This window comes from Schistocerca cancellata, chromosome 2 (assembly GCF_023864275.1).
Source record: "Schistocerca cancellata isolate TAMUIC-IGC-003103 chromosome 2, iqSchCanc2.1, whole genome shotgun sequence".
Taxonomy (NCBI): Eukaryota; Metazoa; Arthropoda; class Insecta; order Orthoptera; family Acrididae; genus Schistocerca; species Schistocerca cancellata.
Genome location: NC_064627.1, coordinates 527861133 through 527882516, shown reverse-complemented (window position 1 = coordinate 527882516; position 21384 = coordinate 527861133). Strand labels below are relative to the sequence as shown.

The 21384-nt window shown below is 43.5% G+C and overlaps 1 protein-coding gene across 2 annotated transcripts in view; it reads left to right on the top strand.

The window, feature by feature from the left end:
- LOC126162073 (plasmanylethanolamine desaturase) overlaps positions 1-21384 on the top strand; it is a 64883-nt gene that overhangs the window by 32401 nt on the left and 11098 nt on the right. For both annotated transcript variants that reach the window (XM_049918342.1, XM_049918343.1), the window contains one exon: positions 11078-11296. In XM_049918342.1, coding sequence (XP_049774299.1) covers positions 11078-11296 — 219 coding nt within the window. The remainder of the gene's footprint in view (positions 1-11077; positions 11297-21384) is intronic.

Sequence of the window (21384 nt, the reverse complement as noted above, 5' to 3'; positions counted from 1 at the left end):
TGGTAGGAAAAAAATGAAAAAAAACTCTAATGCCTCCTTGGTGTGGAGAGTCTTGCAGATACTTTTTCATCTGCGACTTACAGGTACAAACCATGTGCTTGGCCTCTCGGTTAGACTGGGGATAAAAGGGGGAGGAGCCAAACATGGTGAATGCTCGACTTCATATAGAAATCACAAAATGCCTGAGATAAGAACTGAGGTCCGTTGTCAGAAATGAGTAACTGGGAGACTTTCCACAAAAAATTTTTGAGAGCACGTAAGTAGTAACTTAAATAGTGGCAGAGGAGCACCAGACCATGTATGGAAAATGTGAAAATGTACAAGGAGTCAGCCACAACACTTTCAGAAATAGACGTGCAAAATCCACATGGATGTGTTCCCTGTGCTGGGCTGCTGGAGGCTATGGGAAGAACTAAGTATTGTGAGCCACCTGTTTACTAGTGCATTGGGGACATGCAGCAACCAAATGCTCCAGCTCCCAGTCAATGCCGGGCCATTACACATGGCTATGAGCCAAGGCTGTGGAACATCCCAGCGACTCTAATGTAACAGTTGTAAGACATGCCACCACAAACTCCCAGGAATAACCGCCCTGGGAGTTGCCAATGGTGAGGAGGAGGACCCCATCTAAGATGGAGAGACAATGGCACAAGACAAAGTAGTTACGAAGCTGATGAGAAGTGCGGCACAGAGGATGAGGTGACCAACCCTGCTGGACAAGGTGGACGACCTGCTTGAAGATGGGGTCAGATGCTGTGGACTTGGCAAGCAAGGTACTAGTGATCGGAAACTTGTGTACTGCTTCGCAGGAGACAATATCCATATGAAAACACATGAGCTTCTCTTGCTCAAACTTGCGTTCCAGGCCAATGGGCAATCAGAATAAGGCATCTGCATAATCATGGTGCCCAGTGGAGTGAAAATTAGTGTCAAAGTTGTATTTGGAGAAAAAAGGCCCACTGCTGCAGCCTGTGGGCCATCTTATTAGGGACCTGAGTGGATGGACTAAATAATGAAACTAATGGCTTGTAGTCCATAATGAGATGAAATTTGGTGCCATACAAGAAAGCATGGAATTTGGTGACCGGAGCTCTCGCCTCGACCTGAGAATAGTGGAGCTGTGCTAGGTTGCAAGTTTAGGATGCAAATGCCCATGGCTGCTCTGAGCTGTCTGCATTGTGATGGGTGAAGACTGCAACATACTGTACTGTGAGCTTCCAAGCCAAAGCCAGTGGTTTGTTGAGATCAAAAGAAGCTACACATTGTGCTGACCTGAGATGGTCCTTTAGTGCGGAGAAGGCCGGGTCACACATTGGAGACTGAACAAAGGAAGCAGCCTTGCAGATTAGGTAGAGGGGACATGTAGTGATGGATGCCCGAGAATGAACATGGGGGAAAAGCAGTTTTATCCAGGAAAACCTGCAGCTCATGCAATAACGAGGGATTCGACAGGTCCATAACGGCCAGACTTGCCAGGAGTTGGATGCCCTGCTCTGATATGGTGCGGCCCAGATACTCATGAAAGGGTTGCAAAAGCTTAGACTACTGCACATTGCAACACAGACTCACAGCCTGGAGTTTTTCAAAAAGGGCCTGGAGATCATGCAGGTGTTCACTGATAGTATGTCCATTAATGACAATGTTATCCAGATAGTTGAAACAGTGCAGAATAGTGGACGTGAACTGTTGAAGATAGCACTGAAAAACTGTAGGGACGCTTGCCATGCCAAAATGAATCGTTAATTTTGATACAGGCCAAAAGGAGTGTTACAAACCATGATATGCTTGGACCCCTCATCCAAGGATAACTGGTGATATGGTTCATAAAGGTCAAGTTTAGAGAAGAGTTGACCCCTGCTAAGGATATGAACAGCTTGTCTGGACGTAGTAATGGTTATGTGTTGACCACAGACTGTGAATTCATGGTGACCTTAAAACCACTGCAAAGTCATAAGTTACCATAGGGCTTCATCATGATGACAAGGGATGTGTCCCATTCACTAGAGGAAATGGGAAACACAGTCCCAAGAGATGAGAGGTGGTACAGCTCTGCTTTGACTTGTGAGCATAGGGTTTAAGGAATCTGTATATGAAAAAATGTAGGAGAAGCTGACTGCTTAAAGGTTATATGGGCTTTTCGTCTGTGGTGCAACTTAGGCCTTCCACAAAGATATTCTGAAATTATGAGCACAGAGATTCCAATGAGTGACAGAAGACTGTGGGAGGTACCAACTGTATGGAGTCCGTGACTGAAAAATGAAAGGCTTGAAGGCCATCAGACTATAAAAGGAATTACCATTGTGGATAACAATAAAGGTAATGGGCCAAGTCACTGATCCATAGGTAAAGTCGATCTCGAATTGGTCTAGCAAGAAGATTTGCAGTTTACCATATTCCCAAAGGTGCCTGTTTACTAGCAATAGCAGCAGAGAGCTGAGGTCGAAATATGTTTGTTCATTATAAATGGAAACTGCTGCACCAGTGCCTATGTAGCGTGAGAACCAAAACCTCAATAAAAGGCTTGTTGGACTTCTGATTGGGAACCAGTCCTGTTACGACACTTCCCATATACACTCCTGGAAATGGAAAAAAGAACACATTGACACCGGTGTGTCAGACCCACCATAGTTGCTCCGGACACTGCGAGAGGGCTGTACAAGCAATGATCACACGCACGGCACAGCGGACACACCAGGAACCGCGGTGTTGGCCGTCGAATGGCGCTAGCTGCGCAGCATTTGTGCACCGCCGCCGTCAGTGTCAGCCAGTTTGCCGTGGCATACGGAGCTCCATCGCAGTCTTTAACACTGGTAGCATGCCGCGACAGCGTGGACGTGAACCGTATGTGCAGTTGACGGACTTTGAGCGAGGGCGTATAGTGGGCATGCGGGAGGCCGGGTGGACGTACCGCCGAATTGCTCAACACGTGGGGCGTGAGGTCTCCACAGTACATCGATGTTGTCGCCAGTGGTCGGCGGAAGGTGCACGTGCCCGTCGACCTGGGACCGGACCGCAGCGACGCACGGATGCACGCCAAGACCGTAGGATCCTACGCAGTGCCGTAGGGGACCGCACCGCCACTTCCCAGCAAATTAGGGACACTGTTGCTCCTGGGGTATCGGCGAGGACCATTCGCAACCGTCTCCATGAAGCTGGGCTACGGTCCCGCACACCGTTAGGCCGTCTTCCGCTCACGCCCCAACATCGTGCAGCCCGCCTCCAGTGGTGTCGCGACAGGCGTGAATGGAGGGACGAATGGAGACGTGTCGTCTTCAGCGATGAGAGTCGCTTCTGCCTTGGTGCCAATGATGGTCGTATGCGTGTTTGGCGCCGTGCAGGTGAGCGCCACAATCAGGACTGCATACGACCGAGGCACACAGGGCCAACACCCGGCATCATGGTGTGGGGAGCGATCTCCTACACTGGCCGTACACCACTGGTGATCGTCGAGGGGACACTGAATAGTGCACGGTACATCCAAACCGTCATCGAACCCATCGTTCTACCATTCCTAGACCGGCAAGGGAACTTGCTGTTCCAACAGGACAATGCACGTCCGCATGTATCCCGTGCCACCCAACGTGCTCTAGAAGGTGTAAGTCAACTACCCTGGCCAGCAAGATCTCCGGATCTGTCCCCCCTTGAGCATGTTTGGGACTGGATGAAGCGTCGTCTCACGCGGTCTGCACGTCCAGCACGAACGCTGGGCCAACTGAGGCGCCAGGTGGAAATGGCATGGCAAGCCGTTCCACAGGACTACATCCAGCATCTCTACGATCGTCTCCATGGGAGAGTAGCAGCCTGCATTGCTGCGAAAGGTGGATATACACTGTACTAGTGCCGACCTTGTGCATGCTCTGTTGCCTGTGTCTATGTGCCTGTGGTTCTGTCAGTGTGATCAAAGTGATGTATCTGACCCCAGGAATGTGTCAATAAAGTTTCCCCTTCCTGGGACAATGAATTCACGGTGTTCTTATTTCAATTCCCAGGAGTGTATCTATACCCATGTTTTCTGATTCTGTGTTGTGTGTAGTTGAGTGACAGACTACTGCAACATGACCTTTTTTGTGACACTTAAGACAGGTGACCCAATGCTAGGGTCACAAAGCTTAACAGGCATAAACTGTTGACCCTACCATACTGTCTGTCTGATGGATTATTTGATGACATTCTAGCACGACCTGTGGAAATGCAACTTTCCTTAGGCTAATCATAAATCCTGCTATTGGTTTTTAACCATTATTAACTCTCCAACACACCAAAAAAAGGGGCAAAGACAAAGAAAAAAATTACCAATAAGAAAAGTATCACACAGTAGTGGAACATGAATGGGTTCTGGGTGCACCTGGACTCCTGTGTATGTGTTTGCAGAAATTACATTTCAAGGATGTTGACATTTGTTTAAGGGAGTATACCGTTTACCACAATGATGAATTTACTGTTGACAGGCCCGAAGGTCAGATGGCTTCGTGTTGCCAGGGACAGATACCACCACTCTGCAGTCCCGAAGATTACAGGCATCCAAGCTGATGCTGTTGCTTGTTGTGTCACACTGGGTAATTTTGTGTTCTGTGTATTTATTGCTTCAGAAGATATTAGACAAAGAGGATCTGCAAGCTTCATAATACAATTCCCCTGACCATTTCTGCTAATGGTAAACTTTATTATGCTGTGAGGCTCATCTTGTATTTCCTCCAGGAATGAAGTGTTATTGAGATTAGTCATCTCTGAATCTGTATACTTTCACTCATAGCTCTCTCATTCTGCTCTCCAGCCCTCACAGCTTTGGCTCAATGGAAAATTGCTTTTTACTTTCACTCCAGAGACAAATTTACACTCTTAATCCATCCATGACATGGTGCAGCCCCCAAAATAATGCTATCCAATTAGGAAATCAGCAGAGCAAACTGCATTCAATAAGTTAATTAGTGGATTTTTCTCCATCAAGATAATGTCTAGGACTTTATGGATCTCACTATAAGCAAGATGTGCTATGCAGCCCACCCATCAATCTGGATACTATGGTACACCAGTGCAAAGTATGGCACTTTCCCAAGTCATAGGAACATTTAGGAGGTAGCATGCCATTTTGATTAGTTACAGTTTAAATGCTGACTGACCATGGAAAGGATCAGAGCCTTTAAAGTAATGAGAGTTGGCACTTTGTGATCTTTAAACCCTCTTTAAGCATGTGCTTACTTGCAAACTTGCGGGAGTGAAATTAAGTGCACACTGGTTTTTCATTACTCTGTGGCCCACCCATCAATCTGGATACTATGGTACACCAGTGCAAAGTATGGCAATTTAAAAACAACATGCAGTTTTTTAAGTTTCCAGCAGAATATTGCCTGCATAAAATTATTAAATTATAGTTTTAATGATTTGGAAGAACTATTACATGACAACCAGAGCTTAATTTTAAATAAAATTGTATATTAATCAAAACACTCATATTTTGCAGTACAAATAAATAACTGGGTTTTGCAATCAGTACTTTCAATTGGTAAGCAAGGGCTAAAATGCGATCCTACAACTATTCTTTATTAAAGTTCAATGAAAAATCTGCTTCAGTCTATCACCAAGGTAGCTAAATTTTGCCAAGTTCATAACTCAGCTACATTTACGTAATTTCTAAGTATCAAAGTTGTACACACATGTTGCCCAGAAAACTAAGTTTAATATGTCTTCACTGTCCTGTAACCTAAATGCAAGTTCTGAACTCACTTTGACAAGCTGGATTCAATACTTCAGCATTTGTGAACGCAGTTCCCCCTATTCAACACTAATCCACAACCTCTTGTTCCACTCACTTCTCATTGGTTGCAACTTCCACTGACTCCCTCCTAGCAACTAAGAAAGCATGCATTGAAAATTCTGTGGTTCAGTATGCTGTTCCCTTTTGTACTGTCTCCTCACTACTGAGGCATGAAGTTGTGCATCAGCTAAAAGAAAATGGGCTAGAATTGACTGGTAATAAGGTAGTAAAACCCATTGTTCAGCAGTGGCTCACTCCTAAACATCAACTGAGATGAGGACGTAACACATGAACAGTTAGGACACAGTCATATGATTGCTTCCTGCATACAGTAGACATTATAGGCAAGAGGACCATCCAGTGTTCAGTGTTTGTGATGTACAGATTTCAGTTTACCACATATTTGTGTCATACAGATTTCAGTATGTCACATTTTAAAGGACTGTTGTATATTCAGACGAATGGGGAGAAGTTAGTTGATATGCAGTTATAACCTGCATTTTAACAGACAGTGATATGATTGCTGTCTCTGGGGCTCTCCAATCATCTACTGCAGCTGCAGGGAACTCCAGTCTCATGCTGTAGGAAGAAATTGTAGTAGTAAATATAGCCCAAGTGATGCCCTCAGTTCAGCATTTGGTCCCCCTTCTGAGAAGATCTTTCCCATGCCCACTCACAGGTGTTGCTCAGTCACTCAGTCAGTGTTAGGTATGTCCACTTGAGGGACAACTCCCCAGTCTGGTTACACCTTTTAGAAAGAGCAGTTTGTGATAGGTGTCCACGGCGAATGTTACATGGACTGTAAGAGCCACCCCATCCCTAGCTGTGGGTGACACGTCACTCAGCCATTAAACGCAATTTGATGGCTTTATAATGGTCAACATTTAGAAACATTAAAAATCTAAAAGCTTTTTGAATAGCAATTACCAGGGGTCAGCAAACATTTAATGAAAGTAAAAAAAATAGGTCATGGGAAGAGCTCCATGTAGGCAGTTTTTTCGGAGCATCTGTGTGAGAAAATACTCTTTAGTGATGATCAACAGCTTTCTTGTGTGGGTTTCAGAAAAAAAGAATAGTCAGTCACTTCCTGTTTGGATTCTGGATGTGTGTACTGAACTGCGGATGAGTCCATGCAGCACTTGTAAGAAATAGAGAGAAATGTCAGTAACTTCAGTGACGCCCTCTACCAGTTACAGAAGCAAAGGAAAGTGGTAACATTCTGCTAGGTATAAGGTCATATGGGAACTTGAGGAGTGCTCATATAGAAGTATACGAGACTCATAGAGTAGGAAGCTTGTGGGCAGCTGAAAATTGTAGGCAACAGGATTGTAAGCTCTTCATGATGATATAAGTGCAATACACAAATCACTTAATGAAACTTCTTTCTATATAATTTCTGGCACATTCAGAACATTTGTGATGTATATGTGCAGGCTGAAGTGATGAATGAAAATTTGTACAAAAGACAGGATTCATATATGGATCTCCTGTGCAATAGGCAGACATGCTAACCATTGTGCCACCCTGCCACATTGGCTTTGCACAATTGTACGTACTACCGTAGCTCACCTCCCTCCTTGATCTGAATTCGCACCACAGTCCACTTGATATTCCCCAGAAACTCAAACAACATAGCAGAGGCTCTCCAGCTGCATTGGAATGGCACCCCAGCATCGAACAAAATGGGGGATCATGCCTGAAATCCAGGCATAGATGCTTCAGTCAAATGAACCTTTATGGTTCTAGAGATCTCGTCAGTCTCACAGAAACTGGCATAGATATACATACTCAAATGCAGAGATGTGTAAACAGGCAGAATATGGTGCTGCGGTCAGCAACACCTATGTAAGATGGCACGTGTCTAGCGCAGTTGTTAGATTGGTTACTGCTGCTACAATGGCAGTGTATCAAAATTTAAGTGAGTTTGAATGTTGTCTGCGCACAAAAGATGGGAGACAGCATCTCCAAGGTAGCAATGAAGTGGGGATTTTCCCATACAACAATTTCACAAGTGTACCATGAATATCCGGGATATGGTAAAATATCAAATTCTCTGACATCGCTGTGGCTGGAAAAAGATCTAGAAGTGCAACCCTTCAGCAGATTGCTGCAGATTTCAGTTCTGGGCCATCAACAAATGTCAGTGTGTGAACCATTCAAAGAAACATCATCGATTTGGGCTTTCGGAGTCACAGGCCCACTTGTGCCCTTGATGACTGCACAGCTCAAAGCTTTTGGTTTGCCTGGGGCCATCAACACAGACATTGGACTGTTGACTGGAAACATGTTGCCTGGTCGTGTGAGTTTCATTTCAAATTGTACAAGTGGATGGACGTGTACGGGTATGGAGACAACCTCATGAACCCATGGACCCTGCATGTCAACAGGAGATTGTTCAAGCTGGTGGAGGCTCTGTAGTGGCGTGGGGCATGTGCAGTTGGAGTGATATGGAACCCCTGATACATCTGAATATGTCTCTGACAGATAGCACATATGTAAGAATCCTGTCTGATCACTTGCATCCCTTCATGTCCATTGTGTATTCAGAAAGACTTGGGCAATCCCAGCAGGAGAATGCGGCACCCCACAGGTCCAGAATTGCTACAGATTGGCTCCAGGAACACTCTTCTGAGTTTAAACACTTCTGTCAGCCACCAAACTCCACAGACATGAACATTATTGAGCATATCTGGATGCCTTGCAACATTCTGTTCAGAAGAGATCTACACCCCCTCGTAGTCTTACAGATTTATGGATGGCCCTGTAGGATTCATGGTGTCAGTTCCCCCCAGCACTACTTCAGACATTAGTCGAGTCCATGCCACGTCGTGTTGCATCACTTTTTTACATGCTCATGGGGGTTCATACATGATATTAGGCAGGTGTACCAGTTTCTTTGGCTCTTCAGTGTATATATGCAGACTGAAGTGATCAGATCAAGTGATAAAGTGACAAGATTTCCCATTTCATTTGATGCTTAGGTGCTATTCCAATACAGTTGGCGAGCCTCTGCAATGCTGTGCAAGTTTAGGGGAAATACCAAGAGGGCTGAGGCGTGAATGAGAATTTGGATCAAGGAGGCAGCATGCTGTGGTAGACCATGCTGTTGTGCAAAACTGCTGCACCCATGGTTAGCTCATCTGCCTAGTGAGCAGGAGACCTGTTTTCGAATTCTGGCCTTGGTACAAATTTTCATTTGTCACTTCAGTCTGCATTTATACATCATAGATGTTTGAAACTTGAAAAGGTCTCTGGAACCATATACAGTATAGCCCCACTTTTATATTCCTGGACTTGACGTTTTCCTGCCATTTAGGACTTTTTTATCATTCTCGTCAAATTTCCTAAGTCCACAATGTTAGTTTGAACCTGAATTTGCATCAACATATTTATAATTTTCCTGCGATTTCCGCTTTACGAAAAAATATTCGGCAAGAAAAAAAATTATGCTGGCATATTGTCCATTCAGTAGTGTTTAAAATATTACATGGTTAAGTTTCTTGACACCAGGGAACACTACTCAACAGATTTGAACTGGTAAAAGTGTAAAAGTTGGAACAATTCGTGCTGTATCTCCCACCGCTGCCAAGCACTACTTGGTGTGATGGCTGATTGGAGTCACTAGGTTCATGTGATTAAATATATCATGACCATTCACAATCATTTCCAAACTCTCTACTGCGAAAATCCAGTTTTGTGATTGTTGTGACACCTTTGTCGAACCGTATTTAGTGTGTTTTGGTGTTTTTCTCCAGAAGGTGCCATGGCATGCAGTACAGTTGTGTAGCTGCCAAAATAATTGTGGTCACCTTCAGACTAGGACTGATTTGGGTCTACGGGCATCTGCAGTTATTCCTTTTACTGTTGAAAACATTTCTTTGTTATTTTCTATGCATTTACAGAGGAGCTAAACCATTTTTGCTTCCAAACAAGAGCTCAAGAAGACATTTGTAATAAACTGTTTGCCCAGTGCATTGAAATGACCTGTTTTGATGAAAATTGCCACATTATGTGGGCATAGTCCATGGTTAAAAATAATTGTTCATGAATACATCTCAAAAAATAGTTCCAAATGTTGTAAGTAGTCTTTCTTTTTTGTCATGGTAATATCCTTAGCTTGACAATGATAAATGAACGTTTATCATATACATGGATAATGTGAGTATTTTACGTTAACTCATGTAAACAACCCAGTGTCCCAGGAAGCTTAGCTGTTTTACTGCCATGAATAACAGTTTCTCCCTTAGCACTTATGTGGCAGTTTTACTCCTGTTGTTGTTTACCTGCCAGCCTTGTTGTTATCATCTGTTACAAAAGCCATAAAACTGCTTGATTTCTTTGGACGAGAAGAAAAATAGTGCAATTTACATGTCGTTGCTTTTAAATTGACTTTACGTTACACTCTAAAAGTATAAATAAATATTTTAACACAGTCTGCAAAAATTTATTTCCATATCTCTATCAAAGTAATCAGTGCCATACTGTAGCAGTAAGTGTTGGAAATATTGTGAATCATGCATTGCCATCATGAATGTGATCCAAATAAAAGTGGCTTCCATTTATCTTACTTTGATCTGTTATGAAATATGTCTATTGTGTGGATAACTATTATTTATGATAAGTATTTGTGCAGTATAATGTTTGCATTGCTTTGGATTCTTACAAATTTGGAATTAATTGGAAAACTAAAATCCTTTGCTGGCATCTGGTGTACACATCTTGAATAGCCAGTTGATATTTTGCCATTCAGTCAACACTGCAACATACCTACTTCTGACTATTAATTGCACCTTTGCATTAGTGAGCATTATCTTAATTGGCTGTGGTCATTTATAAATGTTATGCTTCACTTTCTGTTACTGTTGGTGTGTTTCTTTGGTGGGGGAGGGAGGGGGTCACACACGGAAAAATTTTTCCCATTTGTTAAAACATCTACGCTATATGGTGAGTAGCAACTTTCCTTCTCATAATATTGTTACATTCCAAGTTTTTGTTCTATATATCATTACAGTTAATTGTCAAGTTATTCTTTTTTGTTCTTTAATATCAAATTGAATGGATAAATATGTTGCAAAATTCTGTTTGTCAGAAGAATTAGTGACACTTCCATAAACAGGGCATATCTGAAACATGTATAAAACAGCTGCAGTCCTTCAATATATGCATATATTTACCTTTTTAACAAATTATCTTCATTAGCATATTTATAGGGAAACGTTTTTTAATTTTAATTGTTGCAAATCAACATTTTTATGCTGAAGTAAAATGTAACTATCATTGTCCAAAATCATCAAAGGATTATTATTATTATTATTATTGCAGAATTTTCTGAGGCCTTTTCGTGAACATCACATCGATCCAACTTCAATTACAAGGCATGATTTTATTGAAACTAATGGAGATAACTTCATGCTGACAATTCCTTTCTTGGCTTTTATGACATGGGAGTTCATTACGCTTACAGAAGAAGAGGTACAGAAGAAATTTTCGTGGTGCTGTTATTTGTTTTTGTTGGCTATTTTTGTAGCTATGACTAATCAGGTGAGTACTGAATGTTTTAAACTTGATTTCTGTCATTTTTCAGAAAGGATCAGTGAAATCATTATTGTGTTACTGGTGTCAAAATTTCTTAGAACCTAATTTCTTATGAATTTGCTACAGTCTGTGTGTCAGCCTAATTGTTAGACAGTTTCACTACATATACTGCTGCAGATTGCTATATAATCAAATTGTATGCAACAGTTTTCAGCTTATTTTTACAATGTATGATGGCTTCTAGAGTTTGTAAACATCTGCAATAAAGTAGACTGAATGTAACTGGGCTTGTTGATGTGCAGATGGATTTTGTTTGCATGGTGGTCATGGTGGTGGTTGTTGTTGTAGTTAACCGCCTAACCCTACACAAACATATTATAATGTTTAAAGTTGGTAGAAATTAGCTCAAGAATCATTTTATTCCAAGAAGTGTAGATCTGGTCCTCGCATATTTTTCTTTTTCTTTCATGTATTATCTTTTTTTAATGTTTAAGAATAGTTGCTGTCATTTTGGTCATGTGTTTAACTAGCATTTTGTTATTCTGTAGTGGAGACTTCTATGTTTTCATTTTCATGCCTGTTGGAGTAGTGTACGTTGATCAGTTTGCACAGACAAAGCGTTCGTGCTTATTAGAATATTCTGGGCTATTATACTATGGTTAAATGAATTTTTTTGGGAAACCATGTTTTACCATTACCTGCAGAATCCGGATACTCTGTTTCATATCCTCCTCCTTCAAATGAAACTTGTCACATTTAATAATTTTTATCACCTCTCAGTGTAGATTATGGTAGTATTTGCTTTTAGCAGCTAGGACCTGAGTCGTAACAAATCAAATATAATGGTCTCCTGGCTGCAGAGCATGTTTCACAAAGCTGATTTATCTGCTTCTCCCCTTCTACGATTGCCCTTATAAGAATGTATAACTTTGTCCTTTTTCTTCCATAGTTCAGTAGTAATGGTGTAACAGAAGTGTGTTTCTAATAGCTGAGCTACTTTTGCTGGTACATTTGGAAAATCCGTTGTTGACTCCACAGCAGCCAGCTCCAAGCCTGTATGTATTTTCTGAATGAAGTTTATTGTAGGAAGTTACCTCTTTATAATTCTGTTATGCAGATCTTCAACTCTATCACTTCATTATTTTATAAGCCTGTAGCTGTACTGCAGATGCTGGTAGGAAAAGTCAATGCCAGTGATTTGGTGATGGCAGTACACAACTGCTGCAGGTTTCATTTTATTAGTTACTTTCTTTGTTGCAATATTTTATGTTGTAACTGTGTGTGTCTGCACTTACCATCAAAATTTCTCTTGTATTCTTTGAGCACAAGGCAAGAACATTTATTTTGTGGTGGAAGATTTTCACTTATTCTAATTTTCATTCTTTAGACTTTTGGCACCCCTTTCAGGACTTCCATTACTTCCCCAACAAAGCTAGTATTTGTGTGAAATATGTCCTCTGCTAACTATACTTTGATTCAGCAGCTTACTGGCAAAACACAGCATAATATCAGTACCATTATTTGTTTAATGTATTGTCTATTTTATGATGAGCTTAAAAATTCCAAATGTTCCCTTTTCTAGATTCAGCTAAGATGTGTAATTTTGTACTATATTTCCTTGATTTATTGGTTATAAGATATACTCTTCAACAGAAGGAACAAATAATTTCATAAATTGCTAGGGCCTCTTGTATGAGATAGATATTTTGTAATTTTCCAGTCAATGGGTTGAAGAGAAGTTGTCATTGTACAGGGGTAAAATTTGCAGCTGACCCCAGTGAGTCCCCCATGTCTAGCTCGTGTCTTATTGCCATATGCATAAAAATGGCAAGGATTATTTTTTTTCCAGTTGTACTCAGTTTGCCGTAATGTGAATATGGAACTGGGCTGTTCTGTATTCACTGATCTCAGCTCTGTCTGGCACCAATATTTTAATTCCTTTGATATTGCGGTTAGTTCATTGTTAAACAAATAAAAAAAAGGTTTACTTGATACTACAATTATCCACGAGAACCTCTGTACCTGCCTAAGGTATTCATGCCTGTCGTAAGAGGTGACTAAAAGAAGTCTCACACGTTTCGGCCTCTATGCGATGGTCCCCTTTAATGTTTGACCTCCATTTTTCAAAATTTTCCCAAAGAGCAAGCTAATTTAGGAAGGGTGCCTTACATGGTGCATCGTGTCCATCGTGCATCAAGATCTTTAGTCCATTTACTCGTTGTCACATTGCAGTCCCGCCCATTGTACATCTCTTGGGCGAGGACACCTTCCTGTGTGCGTTTTCCACCAAGCACTCTGCAGTGTCACTTTCTGTGCCGACGATGACCATGAACTTCATTGCACGTCATCCAGCACGGTAGCCAGTCCGTTGTGGTGGGGCCACCATGTACCATGTTGGTTGTAGCCGCCTGACAACACAGGGATCGCTCTGCTGATGCCTGTGCCGTTAACTCCCCATATATGCCAAGGAGTAGATGCCCTTCATCCTGGGGCATCGGGACTCCTGGCAATGGGCATCCTGCCAGGTGGCCTTCGCTGCGGCTGAGAGGCACCCATGGGGAGCTCACCTGGTCAGAGTAGGTGGCATCAGGGCGGATGACACGCCATGAAGTGTAGTATGTCATCTCTTGCTGGTGGTCTGCTGCCAGCAGTTTCTAAGTGGGCAAAGTTTAACTTTAATGCTAAGAAGTATGAGCCCGAGTCGTTCCCCTCCAAGGCCATACCATGGAAGGAACGCCAGACTAAGGATGGCAGTGAAGCTTATTTACCCCGGTACCAGTTATGTGCGAGAGTTGATGGCGAATCTTTTATGTCCATGAAACCTAATTTTTTTTTTGTGGAGCATTTGGAGGGCAAGTTTGGGGAGGTGGAGGGTTTGTCCAAAATGCACTCTGGGTCAGTTTTGATAAAAACAGCATCCTCTGCCCAGTCACAGGCATTACTCGCTTGTGGCAAGTTGGGGGATGTTTCTGTCACCATCATGCCTCATAAGAGCTTAAATATGGTCCAGGGTATTATATTCCACAGGGACCTTCTTTTGCAGTCTGACGATGAGCTGCACACCAATTTTGAGCGGCTAGGTGTTCATTTCTTCCAGCGCATCCATCGGGGTCTGAGGGATAACCAGATTGCCACCGGTCCCTTCATCTTAGCCTTCGAGGGTGACACATTGCCCGAGAAGATCGAGGGGATGGTCTACCGCTGTGATATCAAGCCATATATCCCTCCCGCAATGCGGTGCTTTAAGTGCTGGAAGTTTGGCCATATGTCTTCCCGCTGTACTTCCAGCCCCACCTGTTGAAATTGTGGACGTCCATCACATCCCATTACTCCATGTGCCCCGCCTCCCATCTGTGTCAACTGCAGAGTGTATCATTCACCTTGCTTGACAGGCTGCAGGATTTTGCAGAAAGAGAGGAAAATCATGGAATATACAATACATGTTTTTTGTGCTAAGATATCTCAATTTTATTTTTACATGAAAGCCTGTACCTTAATCTACTTTTCTACATAATTTCCATCAATATTGAGGCACTTGTCATAACGTTGTACCAGTTTTTGAATACCTCCTCATAGAAGTCTGCCGCCTGACTTGTTAACCACTCCATCACCACTATTTTGACTTCATCATCTTGAAGACGCTGACCGCCCAGGTGTTTCTTCAAGATGAAACATGAGTGGCCCACGTCACTCCAGAATCAGAGAAACAGTCCATGGAATGGCGGCATTCAGATTCACCTAGAGAAGTGAAGTTTAAGAAAACAATTTCTGCCCGGAAAATCATGTGCACAGTTTTTTGGGACTGAAGAGGAGTATTGCTTGTGGGATTTCTGCCTCGTAATAAGACAATCAATGCAGCAACTTACTGTAAGACATAGCACAATCTGCACTGTTCAATTCAGAACAAAAGACATGGCAAGTTAACCAAGGGCATCGTTTTGCTGCAAGACAATGCCCGTCCGCATGTGGCAAATCAGACCAAAGATCTCATCACATCTTTTCGATGGGAAACTTTAGATCATCCTCCATACAGCCCTGATCTTGCACCCAGTGACTACCATCTGTTCCTGCACTTAAAGAAACACCTGGGCGGTCAGCGTCTTCATGATGAAGTCAAAACAGTGGTGATGCAGTGGTTAACAAGTCAGGCGGCAGACTTCTATGAGGAGGGCAGTCAAAAACTGATACAACATTATGACAAGTGCGTCAGTATTGATGGAAATTTTGCAGAAAAGTAGATTAAGGTACAGGCTTTCATGTAAAAATAAAATTATTGAGATATCTTAGCACGTCTTTTTTAAATTTCAAAACACTACTTACTTAAAAAACGCGCCTTGTAAGACCGTGGACCGACTGACCTACGCTGAGGCTAAGTGGAAATTTCAGTGCTTACATCCTGCGGCTACAACCAGCTCATACGCCGCCACTATGAGAATAGTTCTCGCCCCATCAGTTCCTCAAATTCCTGTCGCCTCTCAGAACCAGGAGACTACACCTGCCCCCTTGATGGTGGAGGGGCACTTCTCTCCCTGTTGCTCCCGCACCACCTACTTCAGGAGCAACCCTCCCCCCCCCCCCCCCCCCCCTCTCCCCATAACCATTGGGGATTTCAGTCCCCACTTCTGAGCCAGAAAAGCATAAGGCTTCTTTGGCTCCACTTGCTAGGAAGGGGTCCCTTGGGTCACTCCTTTCCCAGGTTTCTGCTATTGGGAAAGATGACACCCACCAGTGGCTGAAAAGCCCAAAAGCAGCTGGTCGTAGGGCTTCACACTCACCCTCAGTCCCGGAGACTGATTCAGTGAAGTCTTCCCAGCCAGGGAAACCCAGGAACAGTATGAGAAATCGAAAAAGAAGACCCCCAAGAGCAATGAACTTGCAGTGGCATTCACACCACTGCAACGTACAAGCTCTGTGTCTGCAAATGGGGTGGAGATTCTGGCATCTGCTGAGAACCTGGATCTCGCCGGACCCTCAGACACAATGGATATAGACTACTCAGGCAAAAAGTCAGTGGCAGCAGGTGACCCTGAGGTGTAAACTGCCTCATTGAATGTTCCATGCCTTCCCAGTCTCACGATGTCATTCTCCAGTGGAATTGCGGCAGTTTTTACACTGCCTGGCTGAGCTACGGCAACTGTTAAGCTTCACACTTGCTTTCTGCATTGTCCTCCAGGAAACCTGGTTCCTGGCAATGCGGACCCCTGCCCTCCGCGACTATAAGGAATATTACAGGAACCATAGCGACTATAATAGAGTGTCAGTTGGAGTTTGCATCGCAATCCCTCGCTCTTTAGGGTGCCCCCAGCAAAAGACAGTCCCTTGGCGGTCGCCGGAAGTCACTGAGGCAGTTAGAGAGCATCAGCGAGCCCTACAGCAACATACGTGACACCCTTCCCTAGAGCATCTGATAGCCTTTAAGCAGCTCTGTGCCTGTTTACGCCAGCTTATAAAATGACTGAAACAGGGGTGTTTGGAGAGGTATGTGTCGATCATTGGGTGCCATACATCACCTTCCCAAGTCTGGATAAAGATCAGACGTCTTTTTGGGTACCAGACCCCCAACAAGTGTCCCTGGTGTTACCATCAATGGCGTGCTGTGTACCAATGCCAACGTGATTGCTGATCACTATACTCGATCCTCTGCGTCAGAGAACTACCCCCAGCCTTTTGCACCCTCAAACGGTGAATGGAAAGGAAAGCCCTCTCTTTCACTACATGCTACAGTGAACCCTACAACGCCCCATTTACGGAGTGAGAGCTCCTCAGTGCACTTGCACATGCCCCGATGCAGCTCTCATCTGACTATAAGTACCATTTCCTCGTGATCTTCAACCGGATCTGGTGCGATGGTGTCTTTCCATCTCAGTGGCAGGGGAGTACCATCGTTCTGGTGCTCAGACCCAGTAAACAACTGCTTGATGGGGATAGCTATCGGCCCATCAGCCTCACCAACATTCTACGTAAGCTGCTGGAACGTATGGTGTGTCGGCGGTTGGATTGGCTTGGGTTGGGTTTTGGAGTCACATGGCCTACTGGCTCCATGTCAGGGCAGCTTCCACCAGGGGCGCTCTACCACTGATAATCTTGTGTCCCTCAAGTCTGCCATCCAAACTCCCTTTTCCAGACACCAACACCTTATTGTCGTCTTATTTGATCTATGCAAAGCAAATGACACCACCTCCCATAGTTCCCCTCATATCCAGGAAAATGCGATCCTGCAGGGCTCTGTATTGAGTGACAATATTTTTAGTGGCCATTAATGATCTAGCACCCTCTCTCTATGAAGATGACTTATGCATTTCGTACTGCTTCACCATTACTGGTATTGCTGAGTGGTGCCTACAGGGAGCCATCCACAAGGCACAGTCATGGGCTCTAGCCCATGGCTTCCAGTTTTTGGCTGCTAAGTTGTGTGTCCTGCACTTCTGTTGGCATCATACCGTTCATCCGGAACCAGAATTTTTCCTTCATGATGATCCACTCACTGTAGTGGAGACATATCGATTTTTAGGACTAGTTTTTGACACCCAGTTGACTTGGCTACCTCACCTTTGTCAGCTTAAGTGGAAGTGCTGGCAGCACCTCAATACCCTCCACTGGCTGAGCAACACCAACTGGGGTGCAGATCGCTGTACTCTGCTGCAGCTCTGCATAGTCCTTGTTCAATCCCGCCTTGACTATGGGAGTCTGGTTTACAGTTTGGCAGCGCCCTCAGTGTTGCGTGTACCTGACCCAGTGAACCACTGTTGCGTTCGCCTAGCGACGGGAGCTTTTAGAACGAGTCTGGTGACCAGTGTCCTGGTGGAGGCTGGAGTCCCTCCATTGTAGATGTGACGTGTACAACTGCTCTCCAGTTATATTGCACACATTCGTAGTTCTCCTGAGCATCCGAATTACCGTCTCCTTTTTCCACCCGTGGCAGTTCATCTCCCCCATCGGCGGCACAGGTCAGGGCTATTGATTGCGGTTCACGTGCGAACCCTTCTGTCTGAACTGGAGTCCTTCCCTTTACCAACTCCATGCTGTACACCTAGGCTGCAGATTCATCTGGACCTTTCACATGACCCTAAGGACTCAGTTACTCCTGCCACTCTCCGCTGTCACTTCCTCTCGATTCTTGATGTGTTTCAGGGCTCTGAAGTGTTTTACACCGATGGCTCGATGGCTGATGGTCATGTTGACTTCACCTACGTCCAGAGGCCATTTTGAACAGCATTCCTTGCCTGATAGCTGCAGTGTATTCACTGCAGAGCTGGTGGCTATCTCTCGTGCACTTCAGTATATCCGTTCATGCCCCAGGGACTCGTTTTTTCTGTGGACTGACACCTTGAGCAGACTATAAGCTATTGACCAGTGCTACCCTCTCCATCCTTTGGTAGTGTCCATCCAGGAGTCCATCGATGCCCTGGACCGGTCTCCTCGTTCAGTGGTGTTTGTGTGCATCCCAGGACACGTCGGCATCCCAGGAAACGAACTTGCCGACAGGCTGACCAAACAGGCTAGGCGGAAACCAATTCTGGAGATGGGCATCTGTGAACCTGACCTGCGTTCTGACTTACTCCGTAGGGTTTTTTGGCTTTGGGAGACAGAATGGCATAACAGTACACACAACAAACTGTGTGTCATTAAGGAGACTACGAATGTGTGGAAGTCTTCCATACGGGCCTCTCTCAGGGACTCTGTGGTTCTCTGCCGGCTCCACAGTGGCCACACTTGGGTGACGCATGGTTACCTCCTGTGCCGTGAAGACCCGCCTGAGTGTCAGTGTGGGTGCCGATTGACTGTGGCCCATATTCTGGTGCACTGTCCCACTTTGACTGCTCAGCCTCGAAATCTTGGGTTACCGAACTCGTTGCCGCTAATTTTATCTGACAATGCCTCATCGGCTGATTTAATTTTACGTTTTATTCGTGAGAGTGGGTTTTATCATTTGATCTAAGTTTTAGAGCATGTCCTTTGTCCCTCTGTGTCCTCCATCCTTGCACTTCTAGGGTGGAGGTTTTAGTGTGTTACAGAGAGGCTGGCTTCTCCTTTTTTATTCTCATAGTCAGCCAGCCATGGTAAACTGCTTTGTTGTTTTTAATCTCTTCATCCCATTTCTTGCATTTGTGGTTTTCTTGTCCCCTTTTGTCTGTATACATGTTTGTTGCCTTCCATTGTTTTTGTGATTTTTCCTTCCAATCTGTTTTGAGTTGTCAGTCTCATTTGTTTTATTCTCACACTTGTGGCATTGTTTTATTCGGAACAAGGGACTGATGACCTCGTAGTTTGGTCCCTTCCCTCCTATTTTAAACAAACCAACCAACCAACCAACCAACCAACCTGGCCAAGGGTTTTGAACTGAAAGTAGTGAGCAATCCTTTGTTACAGCTGCAATTCCAACAGTGTAGGAAAAATTACTACATGGTCATGATCTAAAAACTTCATACTATGTGTTGAGACATTGTGGTGTCATCATCTTCTATTATTTGCGCATAGGCTATATTTAGGTTATGCTGAACATTGATATTTCATTTTGGGCAATGTGCCATCATTGAATTCCGTATTAAAGATGCAAAGTATTCTGCTTAAATTTCTCATTCTTCAGTGTGCATGTAAGTGTGCCAGGAGTCTAAGGGAAGAATGACATGTATCAAAGCTGAGAACATGAGCATCCAAGATGAACCTTTTAACAGTCGCCCTTGAACTGCCTTCATAGTATGAGAGGGAGAGAGAGTATGTGTATCAAAAGAAGACAGCCATGTTACTGTGAATGAAATAATTACAAAACTATCAGTAGGATGTAGTGTAACACAAGAAATGACTGAAACCTTGTGTTTATGCTCATTGACTGTGGACTACCAACTTAAGAAAATAATCATCTGATGTTGTCTTCAGAGATGTCAAAATGAAGGAGACAACCTCGTGATGAGTGTCGTGATAGGTAATAAAAGCTGGTTCCATCATTATGAGCCCAAAACATAACACCACAATATGGAATGGCCCAGCACTTATTCAGATTCACCCACAAGAAAGAAACCGGGGACAGTGTGTTCTGCTGGAAAAGTTATGGCTAGCAAATTCTGGGTGCAGAGGATTTGCATTCTGGCGCATTTTCCAAACCCTGGAGAGACAGTAAATGTTGTCTGTTGTATCCGGACACACATCATTGTGCTTTCCATGGTAAACATCCATTGAGGATGATCTTGCATCACAATAACATGTGGCCTCAAATTGCTAGCGGTATTGTGGACACCATCATACTACCATATTTTCTGTTCTATGAAAGAACAGGTGCAAAGTCAGTGCTGTGAAACAATTGAGGACATTCAGAAAGCAGTGCATCAGTATCCTCGAACAACTGGAACAGACTTTTCTAACTCATTCTTGCAGTAGAATGGAGGAAAAAATGTGTATAAAGAAGTGGAGGCTACACTGAAATGTAGCAGAAAACTCTGCAGATGAAGATGGTTTAGGTGTTTATGGGCTGTCTAAAAATATAAATTAATATTCATTGCAATGGGTTGTCCATAAATTTCAGAATGATACCATCAGAAATTTTGTTCATGTCTGTCAAGTCACCATCATTAACAATATTATGAAAAAGGGATAGATTACTACTCGCCATATAGCAGAGATGTTGAGTTGCAGATAGGCACAACAAAAAAGCTACATTGTGCTGGCTGAAAACATAATGCCTCCAGTTAGGAAGGTAGATTGGGCAGAATTGTGTCAAGGTGGAGTGGGCAAGAGAAGAAAATAAGTGAGAAGTTGGAAGGATGATTCAGGAAGGATGGCTGATGGCTCAGAGGGAGGCTTTTGCTTAGAGGAGATAGTGAAATAATTGAGATTTTAAAGTGTTTCATTGACATACAATGTATCTTTGTTTTTACAACTAGTTCATTGTAAATTTTGTGCTGAGAATTATGTTCAGTTACGTAATGGTACTTAAATCTTATTAAGTTGGTTATTGCAGTTAGCAGAGTAAATATAAACAGGAGGTGGCTGTTTTATGCTCAGTTTTTGTTCCGGGCATATATCTTTTCTTCTCCATTAGGGCAAACTGCTGAAACACACAAATTGCAGTGTTTAACCAATCATGCATAAATTTTAAT